General features: G+C 41.4%; 1 protein-coding gene across 4 annotated transcripts in view; it reads right to left on the minus strand.

Moving 5' to 3' along the window:
* The window catches only part of SLC9A9 (solute carrier family 9 member A9), a 560,292-nt gene that overhangs the window by 116,105 nt on the left and 421,683 nt on the right, over nucleotides 1-22,504 (minus strand). For all 4 annotated transcript variants that reach the window (XM_007188090.3, XM_057545832.1, XM_007188089.3 and 1 more), the window contains exon 13: nucleotides 1,998-2,049. In XM_007188090.3, coding sequence (XP_007188152.2) covers nucleotides 1,998-2,049 — 52 coding nt within the window. The remainder of the gene's footprint in view (nucleotides 1-1,997; nucleotides 2,050-22,504) is intronic.

Here is a 22,504-nt window from a genome sequence, read left to right on the forward strand (position 1 = left end):
ATGTGTCCTCTACAGGAAGCCCCAAGTGAGAAATTGTGGCCTGTGAAGGTCTGTACAGCTTGAGGACAGAGTATAATTTTCCCCTCTAATTATAGTAATTTAGTATATTACTGGTCACCATTTCCTTTCCCCCCCTTTGGTTACCAGAAAGCTTACTTGTGGTTCAACTTCAGCAAGTACGTAGGACCTTATGATCTGCTTATTCATGATTCTTTTTACTCCTCTGGTTTTGTTCCTGCTTTCATTAATTTTTTTTAACTGAGTTTTAAAGTTCTTAAAAAATATTTTACTATTATTTTATCATATGTGGTGGTGTAGGCTGCTTCATCAAATCCTTCATGAGATAAGATGGTTTTAATGAAATTAATTAAGTTAGGTAGTTTTCATAAATATAATTCTAACGACCTGGAGAAGTAGACATTATTATCATTCACATTTTACAGTTAGGAAAATTGCAATTCAAAGATGTAAAAAACTTGCCCAAGATTCAAATACCACGTAGTTTTCACTGTACTATGTTGTACTATCTCATTTCTCTAACAACAACACAAAATACTTTTTACTGGTTTAAGTATCTTCAGGTAAGAGTAATTACTAAATTGACAATGGTACGAATGAGCTAAAATAAAGTACATTTAAATTACAAAAGAAAAAAGTTAAGCTAGCAGGTAACCTTACCAATAATTATATGTAATTGTAAAATATCAGGCAGTTAGAGGAAGAAGAAGAATTTTCTTTGATGAATTTTCTTATTCTATCACTTTTCTTTTAAAGAAAAAGATATAAGAGAAGGACAAAATTTAGATAAAAGTTCTACGTGAAAGTAGGAGAATGGATTAGTTGATCTATATGAGATTTATAAAATGCTTTGTGAAAATCTGTACCACCAGCCCTTCCTAAGGACTCATTACAGCCCACCAGTGTAAGGAGATGCTTTGATCCCCTTTCGAAGGTCACCACTCTGGCCCTAATCCCAGTACGCTGACACCCTGCTGGGCTCAGTCCTGCAGTTAAGTGTCTTTCCTGGGCAATAAAGTCTGTGAAAACAGCACCAGCATGGGCTTGGAACACATGTGACAAAAAAATTCAAAGTACATATGAGCCAGGATCATTGCCAACTTCATTTTCCAGCCCTTTGTGTAGAGCATAGGATCCTTCCCTCTTTACGTGAACCAGGAAAGCAGCAGCGTCTTCCCTGGCGGCACTAACCAGCTGTGCCTCATTGATGGGACTGTAGGAAACAACACCATGAAATAAAAGAGAGATGGCTCCTCTTCAGATCCAGATATGATCAGGACACAATTCATTAAGCAGCACCGCTTATTTAAGATGTTATTCTCTCATGTCTGTCTACCTGCAATTTCAGCAAGAGGTGCAACGTTTCTACACAATTGTTTGCTTTATGTACTGAGTTAAAAATGATTAAAGCAAAATTGCCAATGACAGGTTTTACTCTGATGTTAGATTCAAGTCCAGAATTTGCGGAGACTACACTTCCCTTACTCAAGGCAATAGCACATTGTTCTGAATAATTTTCCCTGAGGATTTTCAGGCTGTGCTTTTGCAGCTTTTCAATGTTTCTGTATTTCTGTATACCTGGACCTGATAAATGAGAAGTCATGCAGGAGAAGCAGGCCCATCTGTTGTGTGCCCAACATGCATCGAACGTGCATCAAGTAAATTTCACTGAGATGACGGCGCTAGCAAGTTGCTGGGCAGGGATTTGAACTCCGGGCTGCCTGATTCCAAGAGCTGTGCTCTTGCTCCTACACTGCAGTTTCCAGGCTTCCTGCAGCCGCAAAGAAGGCACGAGTGTATGCTAGTTCTAAGCACTCTAGAGGTTATGCAAAGGTTATCGACACCCTGAAATCCTGCGTATTTTAGAGTCATCTGATTTATGTTATCTGCGGGGGCAGCCCCCTTTAGAATGAGCCTCCTGGCTATGGAACAGAAGCTCTCATGTCGCTGTACTCTATGCGTCGGCGTCTTTGACTTGCCTGGTGTGAAGAGGGCTCCTCCTTCTGATCTTCATCTGGGTCCACACCAACCCTGTTAAAGAGAACAGAGGACTGGTAAGGGCCTTGCTGCAGATGAGATGAGACAGCCTCTTGTGTCAGATCACCTGAACCAAAGACAATATGAATCGGAGGAAAGGTTCGGCAGAAAACCCTCCTACCTCTCCCTGAATCAAAAGAACTTCAAATAGATGTATGGCAAGAGGAGAACTTGTACAGCTGGGCCTCTGCACAGCTGGTGAGATGGAGCACCGACAGCTGTTCCCTGCTGCTGTCTTTCCCAGCAAAAGAGCCTGAGAACCCGGGATAGGAGCGCTCAGGAAAAGACCTCCATGGCCCCCAAAACAGGGATCCTAGAAGGAAGGCCACCTGCTCCTCCTGCAGGACTCACTGACAAAACTGCTCTGGGAATGTGGTGGCCCAGGCTGGGGGAGGCTCCCCAGGACAGAGAAAAAACAGATCCTTTGTCCAGATGCTCACGGAGGCTGGCAGCAGGGAGGATCCAGGTTTGTGGGGCCTGAGGCTTATACAATTTGGGGGGCTCTCTTTAAGCAAATTAGTACAAAAATACAAATACAAAATTAGGGATGAAAGTGACTCTTTGAAGAGAAAGAGAAAATAAATTATAACACATTTCATAATTTTAAAATCTGGCAAATGCAACAGACATCTCCACATCTATAAAATACATAATATTCTAATTAATTTACTGCCCGACATACCTCTAAAATAATTTTTTCCTCCTAAGTTTTGCCTGCATACTTTGTTACTCTCTTTATATGATATAATGATTTTACACAAGAGAGAATAGGAGGACAAGGTAGTCTCTCCTCTAGCAAGAGTCATCACAATTATTAATAATTGGGAGGCATTAAAACATGGTTCCTTACACACAGACACGCTTGCTGTGTGCAGCACTGCTAAAGGTTTATACCCCGAAAAGACAGGATTTCTGATTAATTTCACTTCACGCAATTCTCATCAACAATACCCAGTACGCTTATCAGTGTATATGCTGCATCCCTGAATGTACGTATTCCTGAATTTCCGTTTTGACAGGGCATCAATGAGAACAGAATCCTCCACTTCGAACTGCACACATCTCATGACTGGAAGAATTTTCCACAGACTAGCTTCTGGCTCAGTGCATCTGAAGCCTTGTTTTTCCTCCACTACCCCCAGACTTGTGAAGCCAGGCGCCATAGGACACGTTCATCTTCCACCAGCCTCGTGACACGCTTCCTGTAAGCCGTCGCTGCAGGAGGCTGGCCAGCAGTGACCTGCCCTTGCACAGAAGTGGCTGCAGACCACACAGCCTCGTCCCACTAAATGCAAACTAAATGCGCTCCCAATTCAGCTTCCCCTTGGTCGGACCCCACAGCTGCCCAGGGCCACTCCAGAGCCATCTGACCAGGCGAGAGGTATGACGGAGGGGAAACTGTAGTACAAAGAAACAGTGATCAAACCCAACAGTGGTTAAAATATATTCCTTTTGCAAATCTTACGAAAACATAGGACCATGGGAACACAATGCTGGGGCTCTTCCCAGGGCCTTGGAAGGGCCGGAGCATGTGAGGGCCTGGAGCTTGAACTTCCTCTGCTCCGGAGAGCGGGCCTCTGCCTGTGGTGGGCGGCACAGGGTGCAGCTCAGGGCCTCAGCCACCTGGCTGGGGCTCCGCCAGAGCCTTTCCTGAGAACGTCACAATTTCTGGAGCTTTAGAGTCTTTCCTTCCACTCCGGCCCCTGTAAACACTTCTGCAGTGCCCTTGTTCTGGTCCCTAGATGGGGGGAGGGGAGGCAGGTTAGAAGCTACCAGGCCTGCAGATGTGTTAGCCTGCGAAAGGAAAGCCAGGGTGGAGAGGTGGCTTGTTTAAAATACCTCTGATTCTTCAAAACTTAGTGTCCTCTGGGCATGAATAGCCCCTTTTCTCTAACCCAGAGCGTGAGATGGGCGGCTATTTATTGTGTGCTGAACCTTTTGGCCTTCAGGTAACTAGAAAGAGCCTCTGGTGGGGACTAACCTTTGATTTTCTTAGAGTAGAAAGAGCTATTTGATCTATTTCGTTGAAGTTGGAGGGAGAGAAGGACAGGAAGAGGGGGGGTGGAAAGGGGGTCAGGAAGGAGAAAGGAGGAGGGGGGAGGAAAGAGAAGAGAGAAGAGAGGGAGGGGGCGGTGTAGGGATGGGGGGAGGAAGGAGGGGCAGGGGGGAGAGAAGACTGGGAGAGGTGAAGGGGGGAGGGTGGGAGGATAGAGAAGAAGAGAGGGGGAGGGAAAGGAGGAAAGGGTAGGGGAGAGAGAATGGAGGGGAGTTAAGGCCCAGCCTCTCAAGGTGGGTCTACACAGTGACCTTGGGGTATGGGTGGCCTGAGTCCAACCTCTATGAACAGTGGGGTCCCAGTTGGAGGCACCCTGGTCCCCTTTCTCATGGGGCTGGGCCACCTTCAAGCCTCTGGTGGATCTGAGCTCTCTGGCGGAGGCTGGGAGCCCCTAGGGGCCTTTATTACTGAGCCCTAACCCTTTTCCCAACACCAGGAGCTACAGGCACCCATGCAGGCTGTGAATTGAACTGAGGGTCCTGAAGTTCCCACTGCTGCATTTGCTTAGGGCCTTTTTCTTTTTTTTAGTTCTCTGTCTAGAAAACTGGAGAGAACAGAAATCAAATTTCACAAGAAACCCAACATTTAAAGTTTGAGGCAGCACTAAGGCCTTCCTCCCCGGCAGCAGTCATAGCAGACATTTCTAGTTTCAATTATTCTAGAAGCCAGATAGAGCGGACGAATGATAGCAGTGGATTAAGTGCTTCAGTTTTATGTGGGACTCGGTGAAAAGCATCTCAGGGGCCCGAGAGATCGGCTGTTTTCCTCGGAGCAAGAATACCTCTCCTCCCTCCTCCCGTTTCAGCGAAGCTCAGGGTCTGCTCCTGGGGCCAGGCCTGCAGCCCTCTTGCCTAGAGCAGACTAAACATCTCAAGAGGCTTGAGGAAAGAGAGACTCCGTGTGAGTTATTCCCTCCTGGGGGCAGCTTGTGGGGAACAAAGCAGATATGGTCCCTGCCCTCACAGGGCATACGGTTAGGTAGGTATAATTAGAAAAATCTGAAAAGTTGATTATAATTTTTTTGGTTTTATTTTTTTAATTAATTTTTATTGGAGCATAGTTGCTTTACAATGTTGTGTTAGTTTCTACTGTACAGCAAAGTTAATCAGCCATACATATACATATATTCCCTCCCTTTTGGATTTCCTTCCCATTTAGGTCACCAAAGTGCATTAAGCAGAGTTCCCTGTGCTCTACAGTAGGTTCTCATTAGTTCTCTACTTTATACATAGTATCAATAGTGTATATGTGTCAACCCCAATCTCCCAGTTCCTCCCACCCCCCTTCCTCCCTTAACCCCTTGGTATCCATACATTTGTTCTCTATGCTATTATAATTGAGGTGCTATGAAGGAAAGGCACCTAAGAATGATGCCTTCTTCCTCTTATGATTTTGCCTCCTTTTCATAGCAATCTTGCTAAAATATATTACCTGGCCCCCTGCTTCCTTAAACAGAGTGTGATGGGGCTACTCGGAACTTTACTGGGGGTTTCAGTACCGCCACTGGCCCCATAAAATCTAACACTCACTTGCTATAATGATTTCCAAGAGGTACGTGAACCTCTTTATGCCCAGATTAAATGGTCCCTGGCTACTATTCTTTTTCTTTTTGAAATTCTTGTATCTGCCATTTAGATTGCCTTGATTTCCTACCTGCAACAATATGTTAGAATATTGTCTCTATGCTTGCCCCCTACTTTTTTTTTTTTTTTTAACATCTTTATTGGAGTAAAATTGCTTTACAATGGTGTGTTAGTTTCTGCTGTATAAAAAAGTGAATCAGCTATACGTATACATATATCCCCATATCTCCTCGCTCTTGCATCTCCCTCCCATCCTCCTTATCCCACCCCTCTAGATGGTCACAAAGCACGGAGCTGATCTCCCTGTGCTATGCGGCTGCTTCCCACTAGCTATCTATTTTACGTTTGGTAGTGTATATATGTCCATGCCACTCTCTCACTTCGTCCCAGCTTACCCTTCCCCCTCCCCATGTCCTCAGGTCCATTCTTTATGTCTGTGTCTTTATTTCTGTCCTGCCTCTAGGTTCTTCAGAAACAGTTTTTTTTAGATTCCATACATATGTGTTAGCATACGGTATTTGTTTTTCTCTTTCTGACTTACTTCACTCTGTATGACAGACTCTAGGTCCATCCACCTCACTGCAAACAACTCAATTTCGTTTCTTTTAATGGCTGAGTAATATTCCATTGTATATATGTGCCACATCTTCTTTATCCATTCATCTGTCAATGGACACTTAGGTTGCTTCCATGTCCTGGCTATTGTAAATAGAGCTGCAATGAACATTGCGGTACATGTCTCTTTTTGAATTATGGTTTTCTCAGGGTATATGCCCAGGAGTGGGATTGCTGGGTCATATGGTAGTTCTATGTTTAGTTTTTTAAGGAACCCCCATACTGTTCTCCATAGTGGCTGTATCAATTTACATCCCCACCAACAGTGCAAGAGGGTTCCCTTTTCTCCACACCCTCTCCAGCATTTGTTGTTTGTAGATTTTTTGTTGATGGCCATTCTGACTGGTGTGAGGTGATACCTCATTGTGGTTTTGATTTGCATTTCTCTAATGATTAGTGATGTTGAGCATCCTTTCATGTATTTGTTGGCAATTTGTATATCTTCTTTGGAGAAATATCTGTTTAGGTCTTCTGCCCATTTTTGGATTGTCACCCCTACTTTTTAATTTAGTGTGGGACTGATAGCCTGAGAGTCAAATTTAGTACATTTTTTTCTTTTCAAGTTTATAACACACACACACATATGTAAAAAAATAATACAATTGAAACATTACAGAAGGGCTTACAAGAAAACACAGTAGTCTCCTGCCACACCCTGCACACCCACAGACCGACTCCCTTCTTCTGAGGGCAATTTTCTGCCTTTTCTCCATTGTGATGTATAAACTGGCATCAGCATGCGTGGCACATTCACACAGCATCCCCAGGGTTAAGCAAACACGCCAGCTGCGTCTGTATCTCTTACTCTCCTCTTCAAGAAAGCAAGTCAGAGTGTGAAAGTAACCCCCTAAAGGGTTAACCCTGAATCCACTCACTTTTATGCATAAGAGATCATTTACACACTGTGGGTTCTTGAGAGATTATTAGAAAGAAGACACAATGAACCCTGGCATGTGGCAGCACAGGTGTATACATGCAGCAGCTCCCAAGGTGAGATCACAGGTGTATGGGATGAAGTGCACCCTCCTTAGGTGGTATCAAGGCTCTTTGGCACCTTTCCCACAGCCTCGTACCACCCTTTCTGCTCATCTGATCTAGACGCAGTGTTCCAGGGCCGGTAAATGGACCTGTCCTTGTTTCTGAGCCTCAGTACCCAATCGGGCCCCTGAGCTCTGGTCCTGCCTGGATCAGTGCCTCTTCCATCGACTGAATCCCCTCTCTCCAAACTCTAGTTGGTGGTTGGGCCATGCTGGCCATCACTTGCCGTCTGTGATGCCCCGCCTCCTTTCCTGAACTTCCCTCTCCTGCCCTTCCTCTTCGGATCACCACCGTGGACCATCCGTTTTGTTGCCCTAACTTGGTTCAGATGCCCCATCACTTAAAGTGTTCACTGACTTGGATGGCAAGTAGCCATACGCCTTCGACTCCGTTCTCCGCTTCCCGGCAGAACCCCTTCCGGGGTGTCTGTGATTGTCCTGCTGTGTCCCTGGCCCACCCTGTGTTCACCTCTCTGGCGCCGTGCTCTTCAGGATATGCCAGCCCTGGCTGGAATCCCAGCACTCAGGATCACCCTGTGGTTGTTGAGGGGTGAAGTGAAAGAGCCTCTCACTACTGGGTGACCTGCATCACTCATTGCCTTGGTTTCCTTGTGAGTACAATGGGGATAATGACAGAACCTGCTTCCTATAGTTGTGGCGAGGGTTAAATGAGAAAATACTTGTAAAGTGTTAGCTTAGGGCCTGGTACCCACTGAGCTCTCAAGACACGTGAGCAGCTGTTGTCCATGCTATTATTTTTATTATTATCAGTACTTTTTTTTAAATCAGTGGGGCCAGAGCTCAGAACTGCCATGCTCACTGCTCAACCCTTCTAGTTCCTGGTTCTGCACTGGGCAATCCTTGGGTATAAACTAACAGTTACAGCTGAGCCATAGGCAGTGGCCAGTGCACAGCAGGAATTTCCAGTTTCACAGTAACACATCTTTTCTATTTACAGAGGGCCAAGCTTCCCAGATTGGAATTCATTTACAATTTACTGGTAGGCTAGGGAGGTAAGAGGGCAACAAAGAAGGAAAGGAAGGTGTCTAGAGAGCAAGGGGAAGGAAGGAAAGCGTAGAACTGAGCAGAAAGGAGCAAAGAGAAGGCAGGTGCAAAGGAAACAGTATCTTACTATAAAGAATAGGTACGGGTGGTGGATAAATATCCACAAAGGTGCGTGCAACTTTAGAAAGGGAAGCCAAGGGTGGGTAGAGGAACAACCGCACGGCCCAGGATAATCTCTAAAAATATAGAGAATTGAAGAGACAGTAAAGGATTAAAAAGCAATTAAAGAGTCTGGTTAAAATTTTATACCATGTTTTGCATTTTTGATGCACCTTTTAATTTTAAACAAGTCGAGGGCCGCCTCTGTGGTATTCAGATGAAAATGAAAACGAGCTTTGCACGTATTCCCAGCTGTGCCCTCCAACGTCTCACTCCGGGTTCCTCATTTATGGCGAGCAGCCAGCGCCGTTTTCAGAGCCAAACACGACTCTGTGCACCATCATGCACCTCCCCTCCCATGGCACCTCCATTCTTTGGTGAGTTTTATTAGACATATTAAAGTCTCAGGATGCTCCCATAACCAACCACGGCAAAAAGAATGCTCCCAAGTTGGGTTTTTTCATAGAGGGGAAGCAAGGTAAGTAACTAACAAAAGGCTCGCTTTTCCCATTAAAGCCAACAAAATCCATTCTGATCCTTATCACTTAGCACCTCCGGAAAGGCAGTGAAATATTACCAGGGCTTAGTCTCATTGTGTGAATTCTAATAGTCTTGCGTTCCGTTTGGTTCTTTTTGACCCCCACCCCCTGCTGACAGGGGCCAGGTGGTGAGGGAGGAGAAACCATTTCCTCTAAGAACTGTATTTGATGGCTAAATGTAAAAAATGACATTTTCAGTAAGGGAAGAGCGACTGGATATTGAGTGCAATAAATACAGCAGGACAATGGAGGAGTCTGAAAGCCACCCGCTGAGGTTTGCGGACTATTGTGTAGCCATGAGAACATCCCACAGGGGCCAAATCTGGTACTTCACCCCATTTCCACCCTATATTATTCAAATAAATATTAGTGAGGCTTGTGTATGACCCAAATCAATCTAATATAATCACTCAAATATTTTAAATTTATTTTGGGGAATTAAGAAAATGGACTAACGTAATTGGAAAGACTCACCTCAGTTCATTTTGTGGTTTCAGCGTGGCACAGTAGGTAGATGAGTTAGGAGCCTGCAGCCAGGCTGTATGGGTTCAAATCTCACTTCTGTGATTTACTACACTTGTAACTTTGGGACAAACTACTTAATCCCTCTAAACCTCAGCTTTCTCAATTGTAAATGGGGATATGTATATATTAATGTAGGGGTTATTATAAGGATAAAATGAGTTAATACATATAAAGTGTGTAAAATATTGGTTGCCACTTAGGAAACACTCATGAAACATTAACTGATATTCTTGGTGTTATTAGCAAGAAATTGATGTACCCTAAATTGAGTGGTAAATAGGTTAAAGCCAAGAGTAGATTGTCTATAAATGATAGGTGCTAAGCTATAAAGATCAATGACAGGATTCCTGCCATCAATGACTCCAGATCTAACGGCAAAGACAGACATTGTAAGCAAAGAACTAGAGTACAGTGAGGTAGGCGTTGTACACAGAATTATTGGAACACACAAATAGAGAGCCCAACCAAAATGGGTTGTGGAAGGATTGGGCACATTTCAAAGAGGAGCTGGGTAAAAAAAAAAAAAAAATCATCCCCAAACCATATTCCACAGCCAGGTTAATGAACTTTCATTCTTTGTACACTGCAATATAAATTGAAGAGGAGTGTAATTCAACTAACTAATTGAATAGTAGTTGGAGTTTAGAATAATATTAAAATTTAAATAGCTTCATCAAGTTAAAACAACAACAACAAAAAAAAACCCACAAAAAGCAAAGAACTGGGTATTGAAAAGGGAGTGTAGTGTATGTGCTTGACATTAAGATTTGATTGCCGAGGGGCTTCCCTGGGGCTTCCCTGGGGCTTCCCTGGGGCTTCCCTGGTGGCGCAGTGGTTGAGAGTCTGCCTGCCAATGCAGGGGACACGGGTTCGAGCCCTGGTCTGGGAAGATCCCACGTGCTGCGGAGCAACTAGGCCCGTGAGCCACAACTACTGAGCCTGCACGTCTGGAGCCTGTGCTCCGCAACAAGAGAGGCTGCGATAGTGAGAGGCCCGCGCACCGCGATGAAGAGTGGCCCCTGCTTGCCGCAACTAGAGAAAGCCCTCGCACAGAAACGAAGACCCAACACAGCCAAAAATAAAATATAAATAAATAAATAAATAAAATTTAAAAAATTAAAATAATTAAAAAAAAAAAAGATTTGATTGCCGAGGCATCCATTTCTAAAGACATCCATCTTCTATAAACACATTGCCTGCTATATGATACAATTCCTAGCATAACAACCAGACGAGGAATTAAGCTGCCCCACCCATAAAGTTCCCTCTTTCAGAAAGCCCTGGGTAACCCAGATGACTGACTGCTTGAGTGACCCAGGTTCTCCTTTCCCATCCTCGAATTCCTACTCTTAATGCTTCAAATTAGCCAATAAAGAGTGAGCACCCGAAAACCTAGACACCCCACTCTCAAACCTAATAAAGGCAGAGCCCCAGGTCCATTCTCTCTCTCTCTCTCTCTCCCCCCACCCCCATGACCTTGTTGTGTGGCCTCAGGGGTGCTGAGTACACCCTGTGAGCAATGAAACTTGTTCCTGAAAGTTCCCTGATGGTTTTTGGAAGTGTGTCATGCAATCATAACAAAAACCACAAGGGCTGGTCCAGCCAAAACATTGGCCCCAGTGGGAGAAATGTCTGTGGTGTCTCCCTACGAGGAATATGGGCGAGTGAGTGCCTCAGGCATTCCTAACTCATAGCTTCACTATCAGTAGACTGGGACCCACACCACATGAGGATTTAGTGAAAGAGAGGTTGGGAGAGGGTACTCCAGGCTGAGGGCACAGCATGGGCAAAAGGGAAATTTAAAAGAACAAAGTAGACTTAGGACATGGTAAATAACTGTGTGAGTAGATTGGGAGGGCTATGCATGTTGAGGTGGGCAGAATTGCTCTGGGTGAGATCAGAAAGTAATTTGAGGCCAAATTATAAAGGATCTTGAATGCTATGCTTATGAGAGTGTTTTTTGTTTTGTTCTGTTTTCCTGTAGGCAGTAGGAGTTGAAATAATTAGATTTATGTTCTAGAAAAACAACTGGTGGCAAAATTGTGATATTAAGAAACTGGAGGCATGGAAGTCATTTAGTAGACGACTGCAAGAGTCCAGCCAAGAGTCTAAGCTAAGACACTGGTGGTGGAGAAGAGATGGATTTGAGAGATGTGTACATGGCAGGGCAGGGGGTGGTGGTAGTGGTACATGATGGACTGACTGTGGAGGGAAGGAGAGGAAACTACCGAGATGATTCTGAGTTTTTAACTCAGCACACCTGAATAGTTCACCCCTGCCCTTAACCATATATGAGAGGCGTATATATGGATTTTCTCTCTTTCTTTTTTTATAAAATTTTTATTGGAGTATAGTTGACTTACAATGTTGTGTTAGTTTCAGGTGTACAGCAAAGTGAATCATATATATATATATCTCCATTCTTTTTCAGATTCTTTTCCCATATAGGTTGTTACAGAACATTGAGTAGAGTTCCCTGTGGTACACAGTATGTCCTTATTAGTTATCTATTTTATATATAGTAGTGTGTATATGTTAATCCCAATCTCCTAATTTATCACTTCCTCCCATATTTCCCCAAGGTCAGCCCGCTACATTCTTATCGGCTCAAGAAAATAGCCCCTCCTCCTTAAGAGTTTTAGCTATTTGCTTGTCTGAAGTAGAGGTTGAGACTACATGGTAAAATCCAAGGAATAAGGGCGGGAAAATGGGTGTTTCAGGGCCAAGATCAGTGCACTGGAAATGTTCACGGAAGCTGGAGAAGGGTGTATCACGATCAATATTTGAAGACAGTTTGGACATCTTATTTAAGAAAGGCTACAGAGAGGCTAAGGAAAGAGGCTCAGGAGAGTAATTTATCATAGTCTTGAAGAGAGGTGAACATTTTCTGGATGAAGGCTGTGGCAACAGAGGTAGAAAAATTTCAGTTTGGATTAACCTCCGTTACATGAGACAGACAGTACCACATGGGAATTACCCAAATGTAGACAATGTGGGCTCAGAATCAAGAAAAGCACCCCACCTCCCCATTTCTTGTTTGCTTTTAAGCAAAGAATGATGGATCATGTCAGAGGTGTGAGAGTGAGTCCCTTGGTCAGTAACTGGGTAGATGGTTTACACTTCTATCAGAAGACTGGATTTAGAGCGCACAGAGGCATTGAACTTGAGGAGTGATAAGATAATATATCTGGCAATGAAGTGAAGGGAGAAAGGGAGGTTCCATAATTTGGGGACATGGAACATTTGATATGACTGTGAACTCCACAGACAAATAAGATACCGGTGAGTCTGGGGACGCTGCTGAGAGCAGAGCTGTCTCTCTGGGTTTCCACCAGCACGTGGACACGCTGTCATCTGTTGGTCTCCCGTACGCTCTGCTGGATTACACTTTCCCACCCCTGGGGCTTGGCTGATCACTAAATAGAAAATGGCTAGATCAAGTGTTCACGTGACACTCCTGTCCTGGTGTCCTGTGGCTGTCCACATGACTTTTGTTTTTCAGGAGATTATGGATGTGGAACAGATTCCTTGGGTCACTGTCGGGCTGATCAGACTAGAGAAGGGTCTGATGTCTCTTTAACTCTTTGCTGATACAGTTTACTACAAATACTAGGTAACAGCTAACAAGGCATATAGCCTAATCATTAGGAGCTAGACACCCTGACAAGCTGGTCCCACCATTTACCTGTGTGGCTATAGGCAAGAAGCTGTGCCTCGCTTTCCCCTTCCATAAAATGGAATATGAATAGTAACTATCTATGGGGTTGTTGTGAGTTAATGGATGTAAGGGGCTCAGCGCAGGACTTCACCGAGAAGTCCTCAGGAGCGGTCGCTGCTGTTATTGTTGTGGTTCTTGTTGATGTTATCCTGGCTGCTTAGGGCTTCTGGATAGAGATTTAACTGTGAGTGTCTCCAGCATGGGAGTTATGTTTCACCCTTCATCACCTGGCCTTAAAGTCCGTTTTCCACGTAACTCCTGGTTCCAGAGGAGGCTTATTTACAGTGTAAACACTGAGAAGAGGAGGTGCTTTCTGGATGCATAGACGAGCCATCGGGCTCGTGTTTATAATCTCTGACAATTTAGAAATACATTTGGGAACATATAAGTATGCTGAAAACGTTATGTTCTTTGAAAAATAAACACCAGTAAACAAGTACATGTCACAGACACAAACCAGATCTATATCCTGTTCTTTAAGTTTGGCAAAACGTCCCTTGAGTTTGGAGTGTTTAGTTTTGCCAGGATGTAAGCTAATTTCAGGCTACAGATAACAGTCAATTAGAAAGGGGATTGGGACTGAATACCGGACTAATTTCTTTTGACCTAAGCTGCAAGCACACCGACACACTTTGGTGGGAAGACAGATGTAATAACTTATCAAGGCATCTGGCCTTTCTTCCCTAAGGCTTCACTCTGGGTGCCCCGTCTGGGCAATTAGGGATTTATCAGAGCCAAGCGTTCATCCCCTTTCAAGAAAAGCCATCCTTTCAAGTGGATTAGCTTGCTTACATTCTAGTGTGTTACCAGGTGAGGCGTCTTCTCAATGTCAAACTGAAGACGTTTTATGAGAAAAAAGAGAGACATTTTATTACCGGATATAAAGAGGTTGTAGGAGCCTGCTTTAAATGTTGGTGTGAAACCAAAAGTGGTTGAAAATAAATCCCAGACTGTCAGCTGTCTGAGTGAGAAGTGGAAAATTTAAAACTTGGAAACTATGGTGGTTCCTTCACAGTCAAATAGCCTCCCATGGCAATACCAGAATTGCATCTCCTTCCCTCACTCCAAACCACCCCAGGCTATAAGGAACTCAAGGTGGAACTGTGGCCTAATCCCTGCTCTCCAGGAAAGACCACACTTGGCATGTAGCGCTGGTCTAGAGACCATCTCAGAGCAAGACTTCACACTGCTGTTCTCTGATGTGCTCAGACTTCAGTGGGAAGGAGCCTGGATGGGGATGTGTCCTCCTGATGCAAGGAGCATATTATCCCCATGAGAAATCACCCACAAAAATCAAGAATGGACTTTGACGACAAGGGGGAAATACATGAAACATACATTTAGGGAACCATTAAATTTCTTTAAGCAATAACCCAGGAGAAAAGTTGACCCAGCCAAAGTAAATGATGGCCAGGAGACATTTATGTGGAATGATGTCCTGGAAATTATCCTAAGAAGAGAACAACAAAGCTTTGCAACATTGATGGATGTTTATCTACAGTACAGCTGTTGCAGGAGGTATAATTCCAGTGGCTGGTTCTGAATTCTCCATCCCAAGTTGGCTTTACCTGTTGGTAGGGCACGTAATCTACAAGGTGTTTTGAGAAGGCTACCTCCCCAAATCGTGACCTTCTCTAACTTCTAATGTCTGAACTTCCTTAACATGAGATAAAGTGCTTCATTCCCAGTTGAAGATTAGACCTAAAGGCAAGGACTTGGTAGAGGCAATATTTGGACTTGTATTCACACAATGTACAAGTGACTGGATTAGGCTTATCCCTGAGAGCAGGAAGAGGTGAGAACAAAAGCCCAAAGGGCACCAAGGTATTGAGAGAGGGCATCATGGAACGTGGAAGGGCGGCAGAGTGTGAAAAGGCACCTGGAAATGTAAACTTGATAGTAGCAACTAATATATATTGAGTGCATAAGGAGTGTTAGAATAAGCATTTGGTAATACTCCTGTTTTATCTAAAGCATATGGAGGTGGGGAAGAGGATCTTAAGTTATCATTGTAATATCGTGTATTTTAATAATTAAAAATTTATAAAAGATTTATAACCCATTTCTTTAAGTTAGCCATTAAAAAGCACTTGCAACTGGGTTCTATAATAATTTTGCACCAGTAAATCTGTTGCTTCTGGCTATCCACCACCAACATCCTGCAGATAGTACAGAATTATTAACCATGTGGACGTAAAACATGAAAAAATAGCCAAAGAAAATTGTTTCACCAACACTAGTAAATCACTAAAATTGAAATTAAAACATCTTTGGGGTAAATAATGGTTGCCCAAACCATTACTTAAGCCCTAAATTGGAGGTAGATTGTGATCCATAATCTCTGCAAACAACTGAAATCTTATCCTCCTTTGGGGTTGACACTTTTTAAGGCCATGTGATGCTATTAATAATTAATACTCAGCCTTGTGATATACACATATTTAATTTTTTAATGAAAAAACTTCTTCCTTATCCTCAGAAGAGAGTTAAGTCAGAAATACCAGTCTCAATATTGCATTATAAGTGAGTAAATGTCTTAATTTTAAAAGGGAAATTCACAGGAAGAGGTAATGGCTAAGCTAGGAAGCTGTTACTGCATGACTCATCAAAAAGAAGAAAATAATGTTAGTTTCTTGCAGAGAGGGATTAAAGTAAATCGCTAGAAAAATAATGTTTTCTCTGGCCAAACCAGCTGCTATTAACCATGAGACTGAGGTGCATGCCTGCCTGCAGGACTGTGTTAAAAGGAAATGAAAATTTTAAACTTTAAAGTAAAAGAATTCATGGTTAATGCTAGAATTACACTGAAAACTGCACTTTGACTTCAGAATCAAAGGCTTAAAATCAGGGATGTGAATTGAGAATTAATGAAATGCCATTGGGAAGAAGTTATCTTAGAGCAGATGAGAAAGAGGAAGATGAAAGAGTGACTGAAAATCTGCTGTAAAACGGTTTCAGATTGTCGTGAAGACTACAGAAAGTGCCCAGCATGGACACAGAATTAGTGTCAACTTGGCAGAAAATGAAATAATGAGAGTTAAGTGAATGCTCATGGTGAATGCAACATTCAGGCTTTTTTAGCCTATCATTGCAGAAGATCGTGATGAGAGCTTAAACTACTGTATACGAACTAGTATTTTTCCTGACACCACACTATCCAAGTCCTAAAAGGAAATATCAGCTAGGACAGGAGGACTCTCTCATTCATTCCCTCCTTCACTCACTTATTCATCCATTCATTCATGAAATCCTGGTTGAAGATATACCATGACCATTATTACATCCTAGGTATGTGTTAAATCCAGATACGTGCTCGAAGTATTTACACTGAATTTCATCAAATCAAAGATGCCGTCAATTAATAAGGCACACTATTACTCTGTATATCTCTAAGAAGAAAAATGCTGCTAATTGTACTTCTGACATCATTGATGATAAGACAAGATTGACTTCAGCAATGTTAAGATGTGAAAAAATGTGCAGTTGGAATCAATGACACACCCACACAAAATAATCAAAATCCAGGGCTCAGTGCCAATGCCAGGCCGTTAATCACACTAGCCTCTGGACACTTCATGTATGAGTAGTGTATTATCTGCCTGGACCTCGGTGGGGGGAAAGTCTAAAGAGATATTTTTAAAATCTCTAAAGAGGTATGTTTAAATCTTTGAACAAATGCTCTTTTTATACTAACAGATTAAAAGGTAGTACATTCCCTCTCTTAATTGTATTGCAAACAACTCTTAATTCCCTGGGTGAATCAGGGCTGGGGCTAGGCGACTCCTCTTTCCAGGTCAGGAAAGTGCTGAACCTCAAACTGATCCTGAGTGAGCACCTTCTTAAATTTTGCATCCTGGGTACCTTGTTTGCTTCACTCTAGTCTTGATCTGGGATAAAATAACCTCACAATTGTCTTTGCTGCCCCACCCCTGGATTTGGGAAACGCGTGACTTTTTCCATTTGCCCTTCTACCTTCTCCACACTGTCCTGGGCTCCGGGGTGCTCACCATTGTGAACATCATTAACTGTGTTCTCTCGCCCTCTGACTTTAGATTGGTTTTGGCCAAAGGGAAGTACCGGCAGGATATTGGAAGGAGGGAGGAGAGTGAAGACAGGGTATTTATTCCTTAAGCTCCCTCCTTGCTAGGCCACCATGGTTGTCCGTGTCCCTCTCCCAAAGCCTCAGCTCCTAATTGGCAGCCTCCTCTATATAGCTTCCCTCTCTGGGTCCTGGTCAGTACTCCCTCTCCCTAATCATTTGGGTGGGAACTTCTCTCCACTGATTCTAGGCCTGGGGTACTGCACTATCCCTTGTTGGTTTTCTTAGGCCAGCCCATATCTTTGTAAATATTCCCCTTATTAACTTTCTTTAAATGAGTCAGTTTGAACGTGCTACTTGCTTTCTGCCTAAACTCAGGCTAGTATAAAATATTCCACATCTGTAAGCATGCAGCTGCAGTGAGTTCTTACTTTGAACTGGGAATTTTGTAGGCACTTGAAATTTCTTAAGGAACTCATGAATATAATAAACAAATCTTAAACAGAGTTTTGTTTCCAGCCTTAAAAGTTAAAACTGCGTTTTTAACGGTTTCTCTAGGGCACCTTCATATTCATGCCCCGCTTGACATAAACTGCTCTCAGCCCTAGGCTGGCTTAGATTTTTCACTAGGGAAATCTGCTGACTGCAGATATTAGGAGTGCAGATCATACCACAGACAGGACCTAAACAGGAGGAACTGGGAGTTTCGGTTTGACATATACACACTGCTGTATTTAAAATAGATAACCAGCAAGGACCTATTGTTTAGCACAGGGAACTCTGCTCGATATTCTGCAATAACCTACATGGGAGAAGAATTTGGAAAAGAATAGATACATGCATATGTATAACTTAATCACTTTGCTGTACACCTGAAACTAACACAATGTTGTAAATCAACTATACTCCAGTAGAAAATAAAAATTTTTTAAAAAGTGTTTCAGAACCGAATCCACTGATTACAACCAAAGGCAAAGTGTGCTTTATTAAATCTGCATCTTAAACTACTGAATTCTGTAGAAATGTTAAGAGTTTGAAGAAGTCTTTCTAGAAGCTGAAATTGTAACCCAGTGAAGCAGTGAGGTGGACCTCACCAACTCAGCAATCAGGATCCTGCTGACCTCCTAATGGTGAGCTTGGTGAAACGGTTCACACCAGGCTCAGAAGAGACCTTAGATGGTCTCATTCTACCACATCGTTTAAAAGATGAGAACGCCAAGACCCATAGAGATTACTTGGCAGAGGCAATTAGGTTGTAAGTAATAGAAACAAGACTTAAATCAGTTTTTAAATTTAGGTTGTTTCAACTTTGTATGTTGCCTACCTTAAATAAGCAAATGAACAATGATGGGGGAGATTATAAAATCTTTTTTATCCTTTGGTGAGAATGGACTTTTAGGGGAGGGAAAGATTAAAATGAAAAGATTAGTGGAAGATACTTATTGTCTGAGATGTCAGGATATAACAATGCGGAGTGAACTTGAAATTTGAGAACAATATAGCCTTAATGTGGCGTGAGGTGGTATTTCTCAAACTCTAGTAATTTGCTTAGTCCCTTTGTGATTTTTTACATTACTGAAAGCCACTTGTACCATTATTTCTTTAATATTTTTCTTTGAATTAACTTTCCTTTCTTCCATTCTGTCAGTTTTGCTTCATGTATTTTGGGGCCTTATTGTTCAGAACGTGTGTTTATAATTGTTATATCTTCCTAACGAATTGACCCTTTTTATCATTATAAAGGAGTCCTCTAGCAACGTGTGTGTGTGTGTGTGTGTGTGTGTGTGTGTGACAGTCCATTTTGTCCGCTATTAGTATACTTCTCCAGTTCTCTTACAGTTACTCTTTCCATGGGGTATCTTTTTCCATCCTTTTAGCCTATTTGTATCTTTGAATCTAGTAGGATCTTGTCTTTTTAAAATCTAGTTCAATAATCTCTGCCTTTTGATTCGATTGTTTAGTTCATTCACATTTAATTATTGATATAGTCAGATTTACCTCTGACATTTTGGTATTTTTTTCTATATCTTTCATGTGTTTTTTATTCTTCTGTTCTTAATTTATTGCTTTCTTTTGTATTAAATGGATCTTTTCTGTGTACCATTTTAATTCCTCTAATAACTTTTAAAATATTTAAAAAATAATTTTCTTAGTGGTTGCTCTGGGGATTACAATATACATTTTAACTTATCAGACTCTGTCAGATTTATACTAAATTAATTCCAGTGAGATATAGAAAATTTGTTCTACTCTATTCCCTCTCCCCTCTTTTGTATTATTAATACAATATATATCACATCTATATATGTTACAAGCACAAAAATATAGCATTATAATTGGTGCTTTATATAATCTTATGTCTTTTTAAGAAACTAAGAAGAAAGCAGAAAGATATATTTATAAAGTTGTTTACTCATCTTCTGATTTACCATTTCTGGTACGCTTCATTTCCTCCTGTGGACTCGAGGTATCATCTCATGTCACTTCCTTGGACTCGAGGTATCGTCTCATGTCACTTCCTTGCTCACTATAGGCAGCTTCCTTTCTTCCTTTCCCCTTTGTAGGATTATTATGCTATAGGCCCCATAGTTCAATTTTATATTGTTTAATCTTGTTGACTTTTAATTAATAAAGAGAAGAAAGGAAAATAAATATGTAATTATGTTGTCTTTTATGCTTAATACATGATTTCCCCTGCCAGCACTTTTTGGTTTTCATATGGATTAAATTACACCCTAGGGCTTCCCTGGTGGTGCAGTGGTTGAGAATCCGCCTGCCAATGCAGGGGACACGGGTTCGAGCCCTGGTCTGGGAAGATCCCACATGCCGCGGAGCAACTAGGCCCGTGAGCCACAACTAATGAGCCTGCGCGTCTGGAGCCTGTGCTCCGCAACAAGAGAGGCCGCGACAGTGAGAGGCCCGCGCACCGCGATGAAGAGTGGCCCCCCCTCGCCGCAACTGGAGAAAGCCCTCACACAGAAATGAATACCCAACACAGCCAAAAATTAATTAATTAATTAATTAAAAAAAAACAAAAACAACAACAACAACAAAAACTCACTGTTTAAAAAAAAAAAATTACAGCCTAGCCTTAACTTCTTTTCAGCTTAGAGAATTCCTTTAGTAATTTTTGTAAGGCAGGTCTGCTGGCTACAAATTATCTTAGTCTTTGTTTATCTTGGAATGTTTTTATGTTTTCCCAACTTTTGAAAGATATAGTGTTCTTGGCTAACAGTTTTTTTCTTGAAGCACTTTAAATATGCTATCCAGTGCCATTTGGACTCTACCATTTCTGATAAGAAGCTGTAATGTCATTGAGATTCTTTCCTATGTGATGACATTTTTCTCTGCTGCTTTCAAGATTTTCTCTGTCTTTTACTTTCAACATTTTGACTATGATATGTCTAGATATGGCTCTTTTTTGTTTTTCCAATTTGGAGTTCATTGAACGTGAATGTGTAGATCGATGTTTTTCATCATACCTGGGAAGTTTTCAGCCATTATTTCTCTGAATATTTTTTCTGCCCCTTTCTTTTCTCTCCTTCTGGTACTCTCACTACATGCATGTTTGTGTGCTTAATCGTGTCTCAGAGGATCTATTCATTTTTCCTCATTCTTTTTTCTTTAGGTTTTAAGACTGTATAATTTCTAATGACCTATCTTCAAGTTTGCTGATTCTTTTTCCAGTTCAAATCTTCAGTTGAACCCCTGTAGTGATTTTTCCATTTCAGCAAGTGTACTTTTCAACTTCAGAATTTCCATTTTTCAATTTGATTTCTATCTCCTTATTGATATTCCCTATTTGATGAGTCATGGTCATCATACTTTCCTTTAATTTTTAAAAAATGGTTTCATGGTTTTAGTTATTTGAACATATTTATAATAGCTGCTTTGAAATCTTTGTCTCCTTCACCTGGGCTCCCTCAAATGCAGTTTTTATTGCTTACTTGTTGTTTTCCTGTACAAGGGTCACAATATCCTGTTTCTTTCCATATTTTATAATATTTTGTCAAAAACTGGACATTATACTGTACCAATTCTGGATTCTGATTAGCCCCCTTTCCCACCCCCAGGGCATGATGATATTGCTATTTTTTATTAGTTTATCTGTTTAGTGGATTGCCTGGACAAATTATGTAAAGTGTATTTCCATTTTGGAAGTCTTGCTCAATTGATGTTTTACAAGCTTAGTCTATCTTAAGCAATAATATCTATGAAATTATGGTTTGATATGCTAGCTATGTATTTTATATATCCCTTTACCCTCAGTATACCATCAGCATTCATTGGATCTAATTTTAGTTTTTGAGTTTATTTTTTAAGTAGTTCTATTTGTAAGTATTGTTATTTCATGATATTTTCCTTCTTTCTTATAAGTCTTCCAAAGCTCAAGGAGAAATCTTACATATTAAAAAAGTAAAATAATACCAATTTTTTTTCTTATAATTCTAACATAGGTCCACTGGACCTTTTTAAAAAGCTAAAATATATTTTAAAATCTTAGTGATCTTATTTTTCCTATCTTGAAAAATTTTGCTATTCTGTCATCCTAGAAATTATGTCCTCATCACTCATTATTCCAAATGATGCTATAAAATACTAAATTAAGAAGAAAACAAGAAACCTGATGGGATCACCTAGATACACTAGTGATATGAGTCATCATTATTTTATTATCCTTTAGCTCTCTTATTATGTTGTCTAAAGTGTTGCATTACCTGTTGAAAAGGTGTAAGGGAAGACAGAAGACACTCTCTTTGTAGTCGTAGTCTGCTTTTAGTTTTCGTTGGACACAATTGAGAATTCAGAATTTTTTCATTTCTCACCCATAATGATAAAAAGAGTAGAATTTACAACAGAAGACATTTCACAATTATTAGACAAATGAGAAAACAAATGCAAAGAGACAGCAAAACTCTATTCTCTAAGGATGATGGTCAAATTGATTGTATTAGCAAAATCTTAGACCATAATTCTTCCAATAACAATATCCTAGATGAATTGTTTTAAACTCCAGAATCCATGAGTGATGAATATAATTCTAAGAGCACAAAGGAAATATGGCATTCTCATCAATTTAGTCATTGAACAGGAAGAACTTTATCATGTAATATTTTGCAACAAGAACTTGGATTATCCCATGTTTCTAAAAGGACATATCCATTATTTTTTT

This window comes from Balaenoptera acutorostrata, chromosome 4, assembly GCF_949987535.1.
Source record: "Balaenoptera acutorostrata chromosome 4, mBalAcu1.1, whole genome shotgun sequence".
In the NCBI taxonomy this organism is placed as follows: domain Eukaryota; kingdom Metazoa; phylum Chordata; class Mammalia; order Artiodactyla; family Balaenopteridae; genus Balaenoptera; species Balaenoptera acutorostrata.